General features: G+C 70.6%; 1 protein-coding gene across 1 annotated transcript; it reads left to right on the forward strand.

Annotated features, from left to right (window-relative positions):
- Positions 1-4585: 4585 nt before the first annotated feature.
- On the forward strand, positions 4586-18028 carry MAPK8IP2 (mitogen-activated protein kinase 8 interacting protein 2). The gene is made up of 12 exons (XM_065858103.2): positions 4586-4922; positions 9845-9950; positions 10487-10723; positions 12344-12440; positions 12594-15107; positions 15600-15675; positions 15781-15953; positions 16046-16155; positions 16267-16386; positions 16524-16594; positions 16808-16906; positions 17228-18028. Exons 1-12 carry the CDS (start codon positions 4858-4860, stop codon positions 17298-17300), a joined length of 3741 nt encoding a protein of 1246 aa, XP_065714175.1. The 5' UTR covers positions 4586-4857; the 3' UTR covers positions 17301-18028.

The raw sequence follows: 18028 nt of genomic DNA on the forward strand, positions 1-18028 counted from the left end.
CGCAGGGTCACCGTGCCTGTGCCCGCAGGTGGTGCTGAGCGAGGAGCAGAGCGTGGAGGACGGCGAGCGTGTGGCCCATGAGCTGATGAAGGAGCTGGGGGTCGAGGAGGAGGACCTGATCTCTGGGGCCTACCTGGACCTTCTCCTGGCCAAGGGGGAGTTGGGCTTGTGAGGGCTCGCTGGTGTCCCCACCCCAGGGATGGAGCCCCCTCACTGGGCTGTGACAAGCGCTGAGAGCAGCGGGAGCACGGCCCCCCCGTGGTGACTGCTGCCCCCTACCCACCCCATGGGCACCTGCTGTCCCTCCCTCTGCTGCACAATAAAAGCTGGGGACAAGTGACATGTGTGACTGGCTGTTCCAGTGGGTGCTGGGGCCTCGATGCCAAGGTCAGGACACACGGTCACCCCTTGGCTCCCCACTGTGCCGGCAGAGAGGGGGTGCCAGCCCCAGGGGGCTCCCAGCTCTGCTCCCGTGGGGCACGGGGCTGTGGGGATGGGGCATGGAGGGGCTGGGGTGGGCAGCAGCGCCCAGCCCTGAGCTGGGATTACATCCCCTCCCCACACTCGGGCTGCGCCGGGAGCGGAGCCCAGCGGTGCCGGGGGGGCAGAGCGGGGTCCGCGCTGCTGCGGCAGCAGATGGGTCAGCGGGGGCGGGGGGCTGGAGGCAGCTGTGCTGCTGTGCCATCTGCCCGCTGCCAGCTAAGCCGATGTTGTGGCTGCCTGATCCTGTCTGGGGGGACAGTCAGGGCTGGGGGGGCTGGAGGGTCTGCGGGGCAGCATGGCTGGGCAGGGGGGCAGGGCTCACTCCTGGGGCCAGTGTGGGGCAGGGGCTGCTGGGGGGGCTGCTGCTCCTCTGCAGAGGAGCCTGTCAGACATGGGGACACCACGGACACGCCAGGGGACACCAGGAGAGGAAAACCCTGTGGGAGCCACAGGCAGAGGAGCTGTGCCTGGGGACACGCAGGAGGGAACAGCCCTGGACCCTGCTCTGCCGGGGGCTCTGTGACCCTGTCCCCGAGCCCGCCCTGCTCGCGGGGTGACCTTGCTCATGGAGTGACCCTGTTCACGGGGTGACCCTGCTGCAAGGGGGGGCATCTCCCCTGTGACCCCCTCCCCAGGAGCCCCCATCCTGGGGTGCTGAAAGGGCCGTGCCGTGGTGTTGGTGGGACGGGAGTCGGTGCAGGAGTCACCTGTTGGTGACAGAAGGGTGGCGGTGGCTGCCTCATGTCCCTCTGCTTGGACTTTAAGCTTGGATTTTGAGGTTCTTTTGCAGCCTAAATGATTCCGTGCAGTGCCGGGTCTGATGGGGAAACCATTCCCTGAGCTCTGCCTGTGAGCTGGGGGTTTGTCTGCACAGACACCCGGGGGGGCTGTTCCCTGCACCCCGAGCGCACCCAGGGGGGCTGGGTGGGGAGGCAGGGCCAGTGCTGCTCCGAGGGCTGTGGCGTGGGGGTGTCACCTGGACACCTGTCCCCTTGCGCAAATGTGGCCTTGGTCTCCCTGGGGCTCCATCCATCGGGGGGGCAAAGGGGACACCAAGGTCCCCCATTGCACGGATGCCCCCACTGCCTCGGGGTCCTCATGGGCCCTTGCAGCCTCTCTGACCCCCCCCACACCCAGTGCCCTCAGCAGCTTCTGCCCCCATAATTGCATCCTGTCACCCACCGCATTGCCCGCAGCCACACTGACACCTGGGGCCTGTTGTCCCCTTTGGCCCCCTGTGCCCCTCCCCTGGCACAGATTGTCCTCACTGCCCCTGAGCCCGCCCCACTGTATCGTCCTGCTCCCAGCGCAGTGTCCCCCCACCCCCAAGGCCTGTAGGGCCCCTTGCAGCTTCTAGAACCCACTCACTCCCTCTCGACCCCCCCATTTCACCCTGTCCCCTCACTGCACAGACCCCCCCAAAGCCTCCTGAGCATCTCGTCCCTGTGCATGTACCCCCATTCCTCCTGGGCACCCCACTGCACCCCTCTCCCCAAAGCACAGACCCCCACTCCTCCTGGGCACCCCACTGCACCCCCCTCCCTAAAGCACAGACCCCCCACTCCTCCTGGGCACCCCACTGCACCCCCCTCCCCAAAACTCGAACCCCCACTCCTCCTGGGCACCCCACTACACCCGCCTCCCTAAAGCACAGACCCCCACTCCTCCTGGACACCCCACTGCACCCCCCTCCCCAAAGCACAGACCCCCACTCCTCCTGGCCCCCCATTGTGTCTCCATCCCAAACGCACCCTCCCCCGTTGACCTCCACCATCTCTATTTCCCCTCCCTCGTTTCTCTCTGCCCCCAAAGCAGGAACCCCCATCACCTCCTGGATCCCACATTGCCCCTGCCTGCCCCCCCGCTGTACCATCAGCACTGGCACCGGACAGCCCTGATCCATCAGCACCAGCACCGGACAGCCCTGATCCATCAGCACCAGCACCGGACAGCCCTGATCTGTCAGCACTGGACAGCCCTGATCTGTCAGCACCGGGCACCGGACAGCCCTGATCCGTCAGCACCGGGCACCGGACAGCCCTGGTCCGTCAGCACCGGACAGCCCTGATCCGTCAGCACCGGGCAGCCTGGGCCATTCAGCACCAAGCACCGGACAGCCCTGGGCCATCAGCCCTGGCCCATTCAGCACCGGCAACAGACAGCCCTGATCTGTCAGCACTGGACACCAGACAGCCCCGGTCCATCAGCACCGGACATCAAACAACTCGGCCTGTTCAGCACCGGGCAATCCGGCCCGTTCAGCACCAGACAGCCCCGGTCCATCAGCACCGGACATCAAACAACTCGGCCTGTTCAGCACCGGGCAATCCGGCCCGTTCAGCACCAGACAGCCCCGGTCCATCAGCACCAGACGGTCCTGATCCGTCAGCACCGGGCACTGGACAGCCCTGGGCTATTCAGTACCGGACAGCCCTGATCCGTCAGCACCGGACCGCGGACAGCCCGGCCCGTTCAGCACCGGGGCCCGGACAGCCCGGCCCGTTCAGCACCGGACCCCGGACAGCCCGGCCCGTTCAGCACCGGACAGCTTGGCCCGTTCAGCACCGGGGCCCGGACAGCCCGGCCCGTTCAGCACCGGGGCCCGGACAGCTCCCGCCGCACCGCCCCGGGGCCGCCTCTGCCCGCCCAGGCCGGGCTGGCGCCGCCTCCACCTCCCCAAACGGCTTCTGCCCCCTCTTACAGCTCCATCTACAGCCCCTGCACCCCCCTATAGACCTCCTGCCATTCTCATACAGCCCCCGCACACCCCTATAGACCCCCTGCCCTTCTCATACAGCCCCTGCATGACCCTATATACCCCCTACCCCTCTCACACAGCCCCTGCACCTCCCTATAGACCCCCTGCCCCTCTCTTACAGCCCTGCACCCCCCTATAGACCCCCTGCCCTTCTCATACGGCCCTGCACCTCCCTATAGACCCCCTGTCCCTCTCATACAGTCCCTGCCGCTCCCCTATAGACCCCCTGCCCCTCTCATACAGCCCCTGCAGCTCCCTATAGACACCCTGTCCTTCCCTATAGACTCTCTACATCTCCCTATAGACCCCATGCCACTCCCTATAGACCCCTGTCCCTCTAATACAGCCCTCTGATCCTCCCTATACGGCCCCCGCATCGCCCTGCTCCTCCCCTATAGCCCCCTGTGACCCCCGCACTTCCCTGTACAGCCCCCTGAATCTCCCCTATACATCCCCCCACACGTCCCTATAGGGTCCCCCGCAGAGCCCCCCCTGCAGCTCTGCCCGCCCCCTGCACAGCCCTGCGCCCCCCAGCCCTCTGCACTTCCCTGCATCGTACCCCATGTACCCCCACTCCCTGGCCCCCCTTATACAGCCCCCTCTCTGTCAGCCCTCTTTTCCCCTATAGAACCCCAGCTCCCTTCCACAGGGAACTGCCACCACCTTCCCCTCTATACAGCCTCCTGGCCCTCTCCTTACACAGCCCCTCACTCCCCTCCCTATAGAGCCCCCAGCCCCTCACCCCTCCCTAAACCGCCCCCTCCCCTCCTTAGAGACCCCCCCTGCTCCCTGTTTGCTCATCAGCCCCTTCCCGCTCCTCCCCAGCCTCCCCCCCGAGAGCCCCCAGCCCCTCCACATTTCCCTCTAGACAGCCCCCCTGTGCCATGCCCCGATCCCCTCCCCATAGCGACCACCCGCCCCGTCCCCGGCTCCCCTCCCTGTACCCACCGCCTATAGCCCCACTCCTCTTCCTATAGCACCACCCACTCCCCTCCCTATACTCACTGCCTATAGCCCCTCTCCCCTTTCTATAGCACCACCCGCTCCCCTCCCTATACCCCCTTCCTATAGCCCCACTCCTCTTCCTACAGCACCACCCACTCCCCTCCCCTCCCTATACCCACTGCCTATAGCCCCTCTCACCTTTCTATAGCACCACCCGCTCCCCTCCCTATACCCACTGCCTATAGCCCCACTCCTCTTCCTATAGCACCACCCGCTCCGCTCCCTATACCCCCTTCCTATAGCCCCACTCCTCTTCCTGTAGCACCACCCGCTCCCCTCCCTATACCCCCTCCCCTTCTATAGCCCCACTACCCTTCCTATAGCACCACCCACTCCCCTCCCCTTCCTATAGCACCACCTGCTCCCCTCCCTATACCCCTACTCCCCTTCTATAGCACCACCCGCACCCCTCCGTATGCGCTCCTCCCCACAACCACCGCCCGCCCCCCCATACCTTCTCCCTATACCCTGCGCCGCTCGCCCCGGCAGCCCCCGCCCCTGCCGGCTCCTCCCTCGCCCGGAGCCCCCATCCCCCGCTCCCGCCCCCGCGCCCCGCCCGGCCGCGCTCCCCGCGCAGCTCCGCAGTCCGGCGCAGCCCCGGCCGGGAGAAGATGGCGGATCGCGCCGAGATGTTCTCGCTCTCCACCTTCCACTCGCTCTCCCCGCCCGGCTGCAGGTGAGCCCGGCGCGGGGCTGGGGGGACGCGGTGCGTGATGCCCGCGGGGCCGGGGCACTGCGGCGGTGCGGGGCTGCCCCTCCCGCCGCACCGCCCTTGGCAGCGCCGGGGGGTCCCGGGCCGCGCGGGGCTGCACGGGGCCCGGTGCGGGGGGCCGGGCCGGGCCCCCCCCGCGGCGCCTCCCGTCCGCTCCCCCGCCCGTTCACCTTGGGCTGCCGGGCCGGGGCCGCCGCCGCTCGGGGCCGCGCAGGCCGCCCGCCCGGGCAGCGCTTCCCGCTGCGGCCCCGGGATTAACGCAGCAGCCGCCGGCCGCAGCCCCCCCGGAGCAGCCCCGGCCGCTCCCTACCGGGCGGGGGGTGCTGGGGCTCGGGGTCCGCTCTGCCCCCCTCCACCCGCCGAGTCCCTCCGGGCTCAGGCCCCCCCGGCTCGGCCGTGCCCGGGGCCGCCGCACCCCGGCGCTGCGGGGGGAGCCGCCGCCTCTTTGTCTCTCCCGCAGCGGCCCCGGCCGGGGATGCGGGATGATGCTGGTGCCGGGAACGGGCCCTCGGGGCCCCGCAGGGCCTAGTGCCGGCGGGCACGGAGCGGGGGGCGCCTGGCGCCGGGTGACAGACCCCGGAGCTGGCGGGTCCGGGCTCTGCGGGGGCTCCGGTGCTCCCGAAAGCCCTGAAGCCGCGGCCCCCGCGGGAGCAGCGCCAGGCCCGGTGGCGCCCGTGGCGGGTCACCTTAACGGGTCCTGCGGGAGCTGGGGACACAGGGCCGTGGCGTGTCCCGGGGGTCCCTCACACTGCTGCGCCCTCACCCCCTCCCCGCACCTCAACTGACCTTGGCAGGGCCCTTCTGGGTTGGGGTCTCCGGGTGAGTGATGGGTGCAGGATGGGTGGGCTCGGTGTGGGGCCATGGGATCCCGGCAGTGAGATGGGGAAGGGCGGGAGACAGGAGTGGGGAGCCCTGGGGGTGCAAAAGCTGTGGACAGCGGGAGCTGGGGTCCCGTGGGGATGTGGGTGTGCCCTCAGTTGGTTCTGACCTGTGCTGCCAGGTCTCATGGCTGTCCCCTTCCCCGGGCTGTCCCCCTTCCCCGGGCTGTCCCCCTTCCCCGGGCTGTCCCCCTTCCCCGGGGCTGTCCCCTTCCCCAGGCCGTCCCTTCCCCAGCCGCGCTGCGCAGCAGGGCCCGGGCGTCCCCGGTCGCAGCGGTGCAGGAGGGGAGGACACGGGCTCTGCCGTGGCTGCTTGGCCCCTTCCTGCCTCTTGCCAGGGACCTGTGCCCTGAGCAGTTCCCTGGGGGTCTCGGCGGTGTCCCGCTCACAGGGGTCCCTGTGCAGCCCCTGACCCACATGCTGCCGTGCGGGGTCAGGGCTGCCTCAGCGCATCCCTGCCCTTGGCTGTCGGGAGGCCTGGGCCAGGGATGTGTCTTGGCTGGGGCCGTGAGGGGTGGATGAGGATGGAGCCCCCGAGCCCCCCAGCCCTGCTCCTCTCCCCGCAAGGGGGTTCGATCCCCCAGGACTGACCTCGCTGCCCCTCCATGTCTCCCCTTGCTCTCTGCGAGGGGGGGGCCGTGGCAGCGCTGGCCACGTCTGCTGCCCCCCCCATGGACCATCCATGGCCCCTCCAGCTCCTGAGGGAGCATTTGGCCCCAAGCCCTGGGCAGCACCGTGGGCAGCACGAAGCCCCTTTGCGGGTGCGGAGGGGCTGGAGCCGTGACCGTGACCGCTGGCCCGTGCTGTTCCCACCGGGAGGACGGGCCAGGGGGGAGCGGGCGCTGCCCCCCACAACAGCTGGGGAACCGGTTCAGATCCCCGGGGATGCCGTGGTGGCAAATGCACCCGCGAGTCCCCAGAGCCTGGCGGGGCCCGGTGAGGGGGGTGAGGCCCCGGCTATCGCCAGCACCGGGGGCTGCGCCGGTTCAGCCGGGCCCTGCCAGGGCCTCATCCGGCTTGTGCCCTTTCCAAGGAGGCCCCTGGGGAGGTTGCGGCTGGTGGGTGGGATCCGCGGATGGGATGGGAAGGAGAAGCCGGTGGTGCGGAGGGATCGGCGTGGGGGTCTGTGGCGCACACGCGGCGGGGCCTTGGCAGCGCTCCTGCGGGACGGCTCCTGCCTCCCGGTCCTGCACCAGCCCCGGTGAGGCCATGGGAGCCCTGGGTGCGGGTCACAGGATTGGGGTGGGGGACACCAGCCCCCTGGGGGTCAGCACCGACCCCCCTGCCACCTCTTCCCTGCGCTGGGAGCAGCCGGGGCCGGCGGGAGGGCGGGGAGCGGTGGCACATCTGCCATCGCAGTCCTGGCCCGTCCCTGCGGGAGCAGCCATTGCGGGAGAGCCGCTGCCAGGGCGAACTGTCCAGGGAGCTGAGCTGAAAATAATGAGGAAATTCAATCTTCCCAAGGCCTGCTCGGGCGCCACTCGCTCCGCGGCAAGCCCGGCCCCCGGCAGCTCCGGTGCAAACACCGGTGTGCTGCTGTGCCCCGCTCCAGGTCCTGCTCCCTGTCCCTGCGCGGCTCCGCTCTGCGCCCCAGGGCTGCAGGATGGATGCCGGGTCCCCTTAGGGACCCCGTGCAGCCCCACTCCCCAGCTCAGGACGTGCCAAGCAGAGGCAGCGCGGCTGGCCCGGGGTGCGCAGTGGGGCGCCGGGTCCCTGCACACCCCATGGGGGGGTGTCCCGCTGCCCCCCGTGTGTGGGGCTGGGGCGAGCTCCCTCCTCCCCGAAACGCAGCTGCGGCTCCACGTCAGCCCCAGACCCTCGCTCGGGCGTTCCCCACCTGCACCTTGGCCCCGGCACCAGCCGTGGAGTCCTGTGCAGCCATGGCAGGGACGGGCGCTGTCCTTCCGCCTGCCGCTCCTCACCAGTGCAGCCAAGGTGCCACTGCTGCGTCCCTGCGGTCATGGTGCCGCCTCTGCTCCAGCTGCAGCGGGGCCATGGCCACGGTCCCCTTGGGAGGCTGCAGGTCCGGGCTGGCTCTCGCTGGTGGCCCCATCCCGCCATGGTGGCCCCATCCCGCCATGGTGGCCCCATCCCGCCATGGTGGCCCCATCCTGCCATGGTGGCCCCATCCGCCCTGCTCACCCCAGCTGGGGAGTGGTGTGACCTAGAAACTTCAGCCAGGGTTTGTCACAGCGGTCGGTCCCCGCTGAGCGGGAATGGCCTCCCCGGGCAGCCGGGGCTCAGCCGCGGGTGGGCAGGAGCCCCGTGTGGGCCGGGGCAGGGCAGCCATGCCGTGCCAGGCCACGCTGTGCCATGGTGTGCCACGCTGTGCCATGGTGTGCCACGCTGGCCCGATGTGTGTCCCCTTGGCCAGGATGGGGGCTGCTGGAGGAGTTGGTCCCCAGCTGAGGAGGGTCCAGGGGTGCGGGAGCAGAACCAGGCGGGGGGTTTGCAGGACCCCTGCCGGTCCCCATCCCACGAGGACTCCTGGCCGCACTGTCCCTGCCCTCCCGCCTGCCTCCCCCTGGGTGACCGAGGGACCCCTGAGAGCCCTGCTCACCCCCAGGGAGCACAGTGGCTCCCAGCAGCTGGAGGGCTCTGTCCCCACCCTGCTGCCTGTGGGAGAGCAGCCACCCGCGTCCCCTGGCGCTGGGGACACGAGCTCGACCACCGCTGTCCCAAGGGCCCTGGTCCCCCCCATCCCCGGGACTCCCTGGCTCTGGCGCAGCCCGTGTCCCGCTGCAGGCCGAGGCTGCGGCTGCACCGCCGGCTCTGACGCTTCCGCCACAAATCTGCGGATATTTGCTGCTGCCTCCATGGCCTACTTCTGGGAATTATCTGATTTGGGGAGATCTCGCTCCCTGTGAGGCGGGAGCGAGCGCCTGGCCAGCAAGTCCTGGGGCGAAGGGCTGGAAAAGGGCAGTTTGTGGCAAAAGTGGGGGGGCAGCTCGGGGGCAACTGTGGCCGTGCGGGCTGTGACCCCCCACTGTGTGTGGGGCTGCTCCTGCTGCCGGCGGGGTCCTGGGACTGGGACCCAGCGAGGTCCCAACAAGACCGAGTGAGGTCCCAACAAGACCGAGTGAGGTCCCAACAAGACCGAGCGAGGTCCCAGCCAGGCCCCAGACCCGTCCCCACTGCGGGGGCTCCGTGTGCCCTGTCCCCCAGGAGCTGCCGGGTGCCCTCGGCTCGGGGGGCCCTGGGTGTCTCCGTGGGGCCAGGATGGGCAGAGGGTCCCCGCCGGTGCCCGAATGCTGCCGCACCTCCCACCCCACACAGCTGCCAGAAACGTTTCATTTCCGCTTTTCGACACCGAATCCTGCCAAGAGTTGTCATCGTTTTCCTTTTTTTTTTCCTTTTTATTTTTCTTTCTCGTTTCCCTGCAGAAACCACTGGTTTCCATGGCACCCCCGTTCCTGACGGAACGCCTTGGCTCCATCTCCCTGGCTGCCCTCACCGCAGGCAGGGCGGCCCTGTCAGGGTGCTGGGGTCGGGGTGTCAGGGTGTCATGGTGTCAGGGTGTGATGGTGTCGGGGTGTCAGGGCTTCCCTCCTCCCTCGCCGCCCCATCCCTGCCTGTGCGGGCAGGGCCTGTGTGCGGGCAGCACTGCGGGATGGGCGCTGCTCTGCTTTGGGTTCAACCTGAGTGAACCCCTGGAGAGCGGCCCCTGGGGGGCAGGTGACCCCGAAGCCTTTGCCAGCAGTGACTGTCCCCTCCCGGCCATCGCCGACCCCAGGCTGCGGCTCGGGGTGCCCGTGCCATGTTGGCTTGGCTGGCGCTACCGCGCCGGTGCCCGGTGGTGGTGGTGTCACGCCAGCGCGTCCCCGCGGTGCTGGCACCCAGGGCGATGGCACTGTGATGCCGGCACATGCTGGTGGTGCCGCTCAGCAATCCGGACCCGTGTGGTGTGGCGGGGGGGACGGGAGGCGTTTCCCTGAGGTTTGTCATCCTGGCCCTGGTGTTCCCAGCCCTGGTGTCCCTGGCCCTGACGTCCCCGGCTCCTCTCCCCAGGCCGCCCCAGGACATCAGCCTGGAGGAGTTCGATGATGAGGACCTGTCGGAGATCACGGACGACTGCGGCATCGGGCTGAACTACGACTCGGACCACTATGAGAAGGTGCATGAGCTGTGCAGGATGAGCCCCCTGGGGACATGGCGGCTGTGCAGAGCCTCGGTGGGGACGGGGTGGGGACACGGTCTGGCAAAGCCCATCCAGGGCACTGAGGGGCCACGCTGCAGGGCGCAGGCAGGTTCTGAGCCCGGGGACCCCCACCATGGCCAGGCACCCAGGGGCTGCCCCCACCGCTGGCTGAGCCCCGTGGGGTGGTCGTGGGGAACACGGGCGGCTCAGCAGCCAACCCCATGTTGTCCCTGCCTTCCAGTGGCTCCCGCTCAGCTCTTCCCCAGCTCTGCCGGGCACGCAGGGGGACACTGCTGGGGACACGGGCAGGGGACACAGGCAGGGGCCAGGCAGGCACACAGGAGGGGTGAAGCACTGGGACAGGCAGGAGGGGCAGGCAGGGTGCTGGCAGAGCTGGGGCGCCCTGCTCCCCAACCCAGAGCGCTTTCCTCTTGGAGACCCCTGTCCTGGAGCCCCCTGAGCGGGGACATGCCGTGCTGGCCGTGGCCGCTGACCCAGTGCCGCATCCCCAGGACTGCCTGGTGCTGGAGCGCGGGGAGCAGCCGCACCCCGTCTGCACCTTCCAGGACGACTTCCAGGAGTTTGAGATGATTGACGACAACGAGGAGGAGGAAGAGGAAGAGGAGGAGGAGGGCAATGAGCTGGAGGCTCCACCATCCCCTTCGGCTTCACCCATCCCCTCGCCCGCTCTGGAGGAGACGCAGAAGCACCGACCCACCACCCTCAACCTGACGGCCCCGGGCACCCAGGTGAGGGGGGGCTGGGAAGGGTGTCATGTCCCCCCTGCCGTGGTCTCTGCCCCCAGGGCCAGTGGAGGAGCAGCGGGGCCCTGTGGGCTGTGGGGTGGTAGGGGGCCCTCCAGAGGGGGCTCTGCCCCGATGCCTCACCCACCTGGGATGGGGGGCACTGGGGGCACAGGGGACAGAGGTGACACCGGCTCCAGCTCCGCAGCGGTGTGGCAAAGCTGGGGGCGTTGGGGATGGGTCTGTGTGGTGCCCAGGGGGGCCCTGCCAGACCCAGTCTGGGGGACCCCATCCCCACGTGTGGGGCTGCAGGAGACTGGGGTGCTGGGGTGTCTGGGGCGGGCTCTGAGGTTCTGTGGGCACAGCGGGTGCCGTGTGCCAGCCCCGTGCATTGCACGCGCGTGTGCGTGGGTGCTCGCACACCCCCTGTCCCTGTTCCGTCGCTGGAGCTGGGCTCAGGGGCTCTCCCGGGGAGGAGGGGGGGTCCCCGCAGACGTGGCGCTGCCGGGGTGTCCCTGTGTCCCCATGCGCACGCGGTGCTGCCGCGCCACCGCAGTGTGTGGGAAGGCGCGTGCGGCGCTGCCTGCATCCGGCTGCGTTGCCATGGTTCCGGGGGCTTGGGGATGCTCAGCCCCTCTCGGTGGGCACCACGGGGGCTGCTGGGGGGCTGGGGGTTGGCACAGGAGGGTGACAAAGCCGCAGGGCTCTCTCCCAGAGCCCACCAGCCCTGACCCACCCCAGTGGGGTGAGCGGGGGATCCCACCGGCCACCCTGGTCCCTTGTCCCTCAGGGTGTGAGCGGAGCCCCCAGCGATGGCCGGATCCGGCCTCATTGGTGTGCCAGGGGTGCCAATCCCAGTAACCCCTGCTCCAGCTTGTTTGCACCAGCTGGGGAGGAGGCGAGACCCTCGTGCTGGGGCGCCAAACCCCTGGCACCCATCCCTATCCCCCCAGCACCCGCAGCCCCTCTGACGCCCCCTCCCCGCCGTCCTGCGTCCTCCCGCCGCCACGCTGGTGCGTGCCCCGTGCCCCGTGGCGCCGGCCCCGCTCGCTAATCTCCTGCTCGGTGGGATTACCGCTGCCCGCGCTTCCCGCCAGGACTAATCCGCAGCTGCCGCCGCGCCGCACGGGGCAGCGTGGCCCTGCCGGCTCCGGCCGCACCGCTGGGCTGCGGCTCTCCGGGGACACAGCGGGTCCCGCTGACCGCGGTCTGGCTCTCGGGGACACAGGGCACAGCGGGGCCTTGTGCCGGCGTCCCACGGGGTCAGCACTGGTGCCAGCGTGTCCCCGTGGGGTGTTGTCCCTGGGGCGTGCAGGACACGCGGGGTGTCCCTCGGTCCTGCTCACAGTGTCTGGCCGGGCAGGGGAGCTGGGGACGTGGTGGCCCTAATCTGGATAAGCCCCTGGCATGTGGCCCAGGCGCTGCCAGGCCGGCGGGGGCACCGCGCTGTGCCGAGGGCACCCCTGGCCTGGCCGTGTTCGGAGCCCCTGGGCCCTTGCGCAGCCCCCGCTGGGCACCCCGCTCCCCCCATTACCGGGTCCCCAGACACCCCTCAGGTCCTGTGCTCAGGCTCGGCCACCCGCGCCCCCTCCCTGCGGTCACCCCCTGGCTCTGCTCTCCCCCCAGGACTCCCTAAACAACAACGGCGGCTTCGCGCCCGCGCACCGCACCACCTGGCAGGACGCCCTTCTCCACTCCTCCTCCTCCTCTCCCTCACACACCGGTGAGTGCAGGATGGGGACGGGGTCCTGGTCCGGAGCGGGGCCGAGGGGTGGGGGCTGGCACGGGGGCTCCTGCCCGGGGGTCCCGCCGCCATCCCCCTTTGGTTAGAGCCTGGTGCGTTCCGGGGCTGATGCGGCGCTGCCTTCCCTTGCAGGACACTCGTCCCCCCACGCCTGCATCCAAGACGGACCCTGCCTGGAGAGCCCGAAGGGGCCGAGCCCCGGGGGGGCCACGCAGGCCCCCGCCCCACTGCAGCCCTCCCCCTTTGACTCGCAAGGCAACAGCCACGAGTCGCTGGCACATGGTAACCCATCGCCCCCGAGAGCCGGGGAGGATTATAACATGAATATCATCTCCTCTGCGCTCCGAGCTCCGCACTCCCCGTCGCGCCTCCACCAGCCGCCCCCTAAACCACCTCTCTCTCCAACAGGGCCTGCGGCTCCCCCCGGCCCCAACGCGGCCTCGCCACCCGCGGCCCCCGCCGGCCGCTGCGCCCCCCCAAAGCACGAAGTGGCCGGCAACCGGGAGAGGCCGGTGCCTGGCGAAGGGGGTGGCCGGGGCGCCGGGAGCCCGGGGTCCCCCGCAGCCCCCCGCGAGCAGCCCGGCTCCCCGCGGCCCCAGGAGGAGCCGGTGGCCATGGCCGAGCGGCAGGATGCGCAGGGCGGGCGGCTGGCGGGCGCCTACGTGCGCCCCGCGGAGCCACTCAGCTCCGACGGCGAGGGCCCCCAGCCCGGGCGGGCGGCCAGCGTGCGCGGGCACCCCTCGGGCTCCTCGGAGACCACGTCGCCCTCCTCGGACCCCGGCATCGAGGCCGACCTCACCAGCAGGACCGCCAAGCCCTTCCTGCCCGGCGGCCGGCACAGCGAAGACCTCAGCTCGCCCGGCTCCGACTCAGACGTGGAGGGGGAGATCGAGGCGGCTTTCGCCAGCGGGCGCCTGGTCAGCAACATGATCTCCTCCATCTCAGAGACGGAGCTGGACCTGAGCAGCGACAGCAGCAGCGGCCGGTCCTCCCACCTCACCAACTCCATCGAGGAGGCCAGCTCGCCCACCTCGGAGGCCGAGCTGGAGACCGAGCTGGAGGCCCCTGGCCTGATGGGCATAAAAGACTCGCTGCTACTTGACAAGGGCAAGGAGGAGGAGGAGGAGATGCTGGAGAGGGAGCTCCCAGAGCGCGGCGTGGTGCGGCGGGAGAGCCTGGTGGAGCTGAAGACGGAGGGCTACTACGACAGCCTGAACCCGGCGGACTCCTCTGCGCCCGCGGGCCAGACGGACCTCTCCACCTCCGGCCCCCTGGACCTGAAGATCGACCCGGACCACAGCCTGGAGAGCATCCGCCGCTCCTTCTACCTGCCTGTGGGGCCCAAGCTGATGCCCGAGGCGGACGAGGAGGACAACAGCGAGTACGACTCCGACTCCGAGTCAGAGCCCGACCTGAGCGAGGACTCGGACTCGCCCTGGCTGCTCAGCAACCTCGTCAACAAGATGATCTCGGAGGGTTCCTACCCCATCAAGTGCCCGGACGAGTGCTTCCAGCAGACCCACTCGCTCTGCGACACCATCTCCCCGGCCTCCGACCTGGAGCCCGAGCTGCTGAGCGAGGCGCTGGATGGGGACCCCGGCTCACGGGGCTCGCCGGTGGGCGCGGGGGAGCCGGCGGCCGTGCCGCGCTGCCAGCGTGCCATCGAGCTGGTGGACATGGAGACGCTGCGCAGCTCCCTCCAGCGCGCCGAGGACGAGCGGGCGCTGGGTGCTGGGGCTGAGCCGGTGCCGGAGCTGCCCGTGGACGAGCCAGGCCCCTTCCTCTTCATGAGCAACCCCACCAACGACACCATCGCACCCGTGTTCCCGGGCCGCCCCGTGGCCCTCGACAGGCTGGGTGCCTCCGAGGTCCTGGCCACCCTGGGCTGCCGCCCCGCGCCAGCCCGCGCTCCCACCCGCGCCTCCCCGGGCACCGAGCCTGCCGCCGGGGAGCACCGCGCCGCCGGGGAGCACCGCGCCGCCGGGGAGCACCGCGCCGCCGGGGAGCACCGCGCCGCCGGGGAGCACCGAGCCGCCGGGGAGCACCGCACCGCCGGGGAGCACCGCACCGCCGCGGCATCGCCGGCCGCCGGCCCGGAGGACTGGGCCGTCAACGGGAACCTGGACTCGGGTGTCCTGGAGGCCGATGACATGATCGATGATGTCCGGTTAGCGCCCCAGGGGCAGGACCCCGATGCCGGCCCGCCCGCCATGGATGTCTCCACCGCCAAGACCAACCGCGGCTTCACCATGGCCTACTCCACGGACGAGGACGAGGCGCCCTGCCTGAAGGGCTCCCCCTTCGCCGAGGATGCGCTGCGCGGGAGCTTTGGGGAGCAGCTGCCGGCGGCCCCCGGCGCGCTGGACGAGTCCCTGGCGTACGACTCGGTGAAGTACACGCTGGTGGTGGACGAGCACACGCAGCTGGAGCTGGTGAGCCTGCGGCGCTGCACCTCGGTGCTGAGCGACGACAGCGACCTGCTCCGCGCCTGCGACCGCTGCGACCTGGAGGACGAGGTGGCCTTTGGCGACGGGCTGGTGGCCCCCGACGCCCACAGCTCCTCCGAGGACTCGTCCCCTGAGGCCGACCTGCAGTTCTCCAAGAAGTTCCTCAATGTCTTTGTCAACAGCACCTCCCGCTCCTCCAGTAAGTGGCTGGTGCCATGCCATGCGGTGCCGTGCCATGCGGTGCCGTGCCATGCGGTGCCGTGCCATGCGGTGCCACGCTGTCCCAGGCGCTCGGTGTGCTGCCAACAGTCTGGGTGCTGGCACAGCTCTGCCATCCTGCCTCAGCTGTCACCGTCCCCCCATGGCATGGCATGGCACAGGAGGTGGGGCAGGGGGCTGCAGGGCCCATGGGGATGGACCCCAAGGCCATGGGCTGTCCCTGTGGGGCTGCGAGGTTTTACTGGGGAGGGCTGGTCCCAACATGCTGTCACATCTGAGGGGTCCTAGGCCACTGCCTGGGGGGCTCAGCAGGGAACCCCCAGGAGGGGCCGGAGCCCACAGTGATGCCATCTGCCCCCCGCTCCCCTCGCCACGAGGGTCCCGCAGCCCCTGGGTGGGCAGAGGTGGGGGGTGCCCCCCACGTGGTGGGGTGGGAGCTGCCCCCCGCCCCACAGCAGCCTCTGGTCCGCAGGCACAGAGTCCTTCGGGCTGTTCTCCTGCATGGTGAACGGGGAGGAGCGGGAGCAGACCCACCGCGCCGTCTTCAGGTGAGCAGCCAGCCCGGCTGTGCCGAGCCGGCCACGGCCACCTCGGGGGGCCCCGTTCCCACCCCTCTGTCCCTCCTGCCCACGTCCTCCTGTCCATCCCCCCAGGTTCATCCCTCGCCACGAGGACGAGCTGGAGCTGGACGTGGACGACCCCATCCTGGTGGAGCTGGAGGAGGACGACTACTGGTACCGGGGCTACAACATGCGGACGGGGGAGCGCGGCATCTTCCCCGCCTTCTACGCACACGAGGTGGTTGGCCAGGCCAGGGACGCTGTCGGTAGGAGCCTGTGGGGTCCCTGGGGGCCATGGGGGGTGATGGGGACACGGGGGGGCTCTGGGCACCGTCTCCTTGTCCCTGTTCCCGCGCAGGCCTGAAGAGGAACCCGTGCTGGGTGGAGCGGTTCAACGTGCAGTTCCTGGGCTCGGTGGAGGTTCCGTACCACCAAGGCAACGGCATCCTCTGCGCCGCCATGCAGAAGGTGAGCCCGAGCCGGGGGGCGGCGCGGCGTGACCCCCTCCTCCCTGTGCCGCCGTGACCCCCTCCTCCCTGTGCCGCCGTGACCCCCTCACCCCCTGCCCCGCACCCCCAGATCGCCACCACCAGGAAGCTGACGGTGCACCTGCGCCCCCCGGCCAGCTGCGACCTGGAGATCACGCTGCAGGGCATCAAGCTCATCCTGACCGTGGCCGAGTACAGCCGGGACGAGGAGGTGGGGAGCGCGGGGCGCGGACCCCGGGGGTGGGCGCGGACCCCGGGGGTGGGCGCGGACCCCGGGGGTGGGCGCGGACCCTGGGGGTGGGCGCCTGCCCTGCCACCAGCCCACATCTCCTGGCTCTTCTCTTCCAGTTCGAGCGCTGCAGCCACTTCTTCCAGATGAAGAACATCTCCTTCTGCGGGTGCCACCCCCGGAACAGCTGGTGAGTCCCCCCCGCCATCCCCACGCCCCTGCAGTGCCACGCCAGCCCCCCCTGCTCTGTCCCCATCCTGGCGCGGCTGCCCCGGCCCTGGGGGTGTCCCCTCTGCAGAGCCCCCACGGCCACCGGACCCCCACGGGACAGGAGCGGGGTGTCCCCCCTCACCCACGGGACAGGAGTGGGGTGTCCCCCCCTCACCCTGCCCGCCCCCCGCAGCTACTTCGGGTTCATCACCAAGCACCCGGTGCTGAGCCGCTTCGCCTGCCACGTCTTCGTCTCGCAGGAGTCCATGCGGCACGTGGCCGAGTGCGTCGGGTACGATGGGGACGGGGACAAGGCGGCTGCGGGGGGGCACAGTGCGGGGGGCTGGGGGCTGGGTGCGGGCGGCATGGCCACGCTGCTGTGGCAGGGTTGTGGTGCTGGGGATGGCTGTGCCGGGGCTGGGGGGTTGTGGTGCTGGGGGGTTGTGGTGCTGGGGCTGGGGGGGCTGGGGTTGCAGTGCAGGGGTCCGGCCCCTGGCCCAGCCCTGAACCTCCCCCCTTGTGCCCCACCCTTGTACCCCCTCCTTGTTCCCCTCCTTGTGCCCCCCCTCCTTGTTCCCCCCCTTGTGCCCGCCCCTTGTGCCCCCCCTCGCAGCCGAGCGTTTCAGGAATATTACCAGGAGCACCTGGAGTACGCCTGCCCCACAGAGGACATTTACCTGGAGTAAGGGGGCAGCCACTGTGTCTCCTGCTTCTGCACCCCCCTCCAGCCCCACATGGCCAGAGACTCTGTCTGACCCCCCAAACCAGCCGGCTTGCCCCCCCGCACACGCTCCAGCCCGCACCCCATGGACTCCCCGCACATCCTCGCTGCTTCTTGGGGGGCTCCGGGCCGCAGACACGGTGGGTATTGGGGTATCGGGGGGTGCCCGGCACCGCCCCAGCCCCGTGCCCTGGAGTCCCGGCCACGGGGACGGCACCGCAGAGCCTCGGCGCCGGGGGAGACGCTGCCCCCCTGCATGAGCAGAGCCAGCCCGGGGGCACGGGAGCCGGGAGCAGCCGCGGCCCCCGCTGCACCGCGCGGAGATGCCGGGGGTGAGCGGGGTCGGGGGAGTGTGTGGGCAAATGCTCCCGTGGGGGCTCAAAGGGGTGAATGGGGTGGGGGGTGGCTGTACGGGGCTGGTGGGGCATGGGGAGGTGGGGGTGCTGGGGTGAGCCCCCCAGCCCGTGCTGGATCCCTGCACAGCGGCAGCGCCACCCTCCCAGCCCCCCGGGGCCCCCCCGCCGCTGCTCCCCCAGGAACAGCCCCGCACCCGGGCAGCGCCTTGGCCTGGACCCCCGCACCCCCGGCCCCCCAGCCGCCACCAGCGTCCCGTGCCCCCCCACCCCTCCTGCCCCGGGACCGCGTCCCCCGCGGGGCCGTGCTGGCCGTGGGGCGCAGGACACGCGCTCGGGG

Source organism: Patagioenas fasciata, chromosome 1, assembly GCF_037038585.1.
Source record: "Patagioenas fasciata isolate bPatFas1 chromosome 1, bPatFas1.hap1, whole genome shotgun sequence".
Taxonomy (NCBI): Eukaryota; Metazoa; Chordata; class Aves; order Columbiformes; family Columbidae; genus Patagioenas; species Patagioenas fasciata.

Coding starts and splice junctions, on each gene's coding strand:
- MAPK8IP2 (XM_065858103.2), top strand. CDS start 4,858: ATGGCGGATCGCGCCGAGATGTTCTCGCTCTCCACCTTCCACTCGCTC. Junction 4,923..9,844: donor CTCTCCCCGCCCGGCTGCAG/GTGAGCCCGGCG, acceptor TCCTCTCCCCAG/GCCGCCCCAGGACATCAGCC. Junction 16,595..16,807: donor TGCCACCCCCGGAACAGCTG/GTGAGTCCCCCC, acceptor CGCCCCCCGCAG/CTACTTCGGGTTCATCACCA.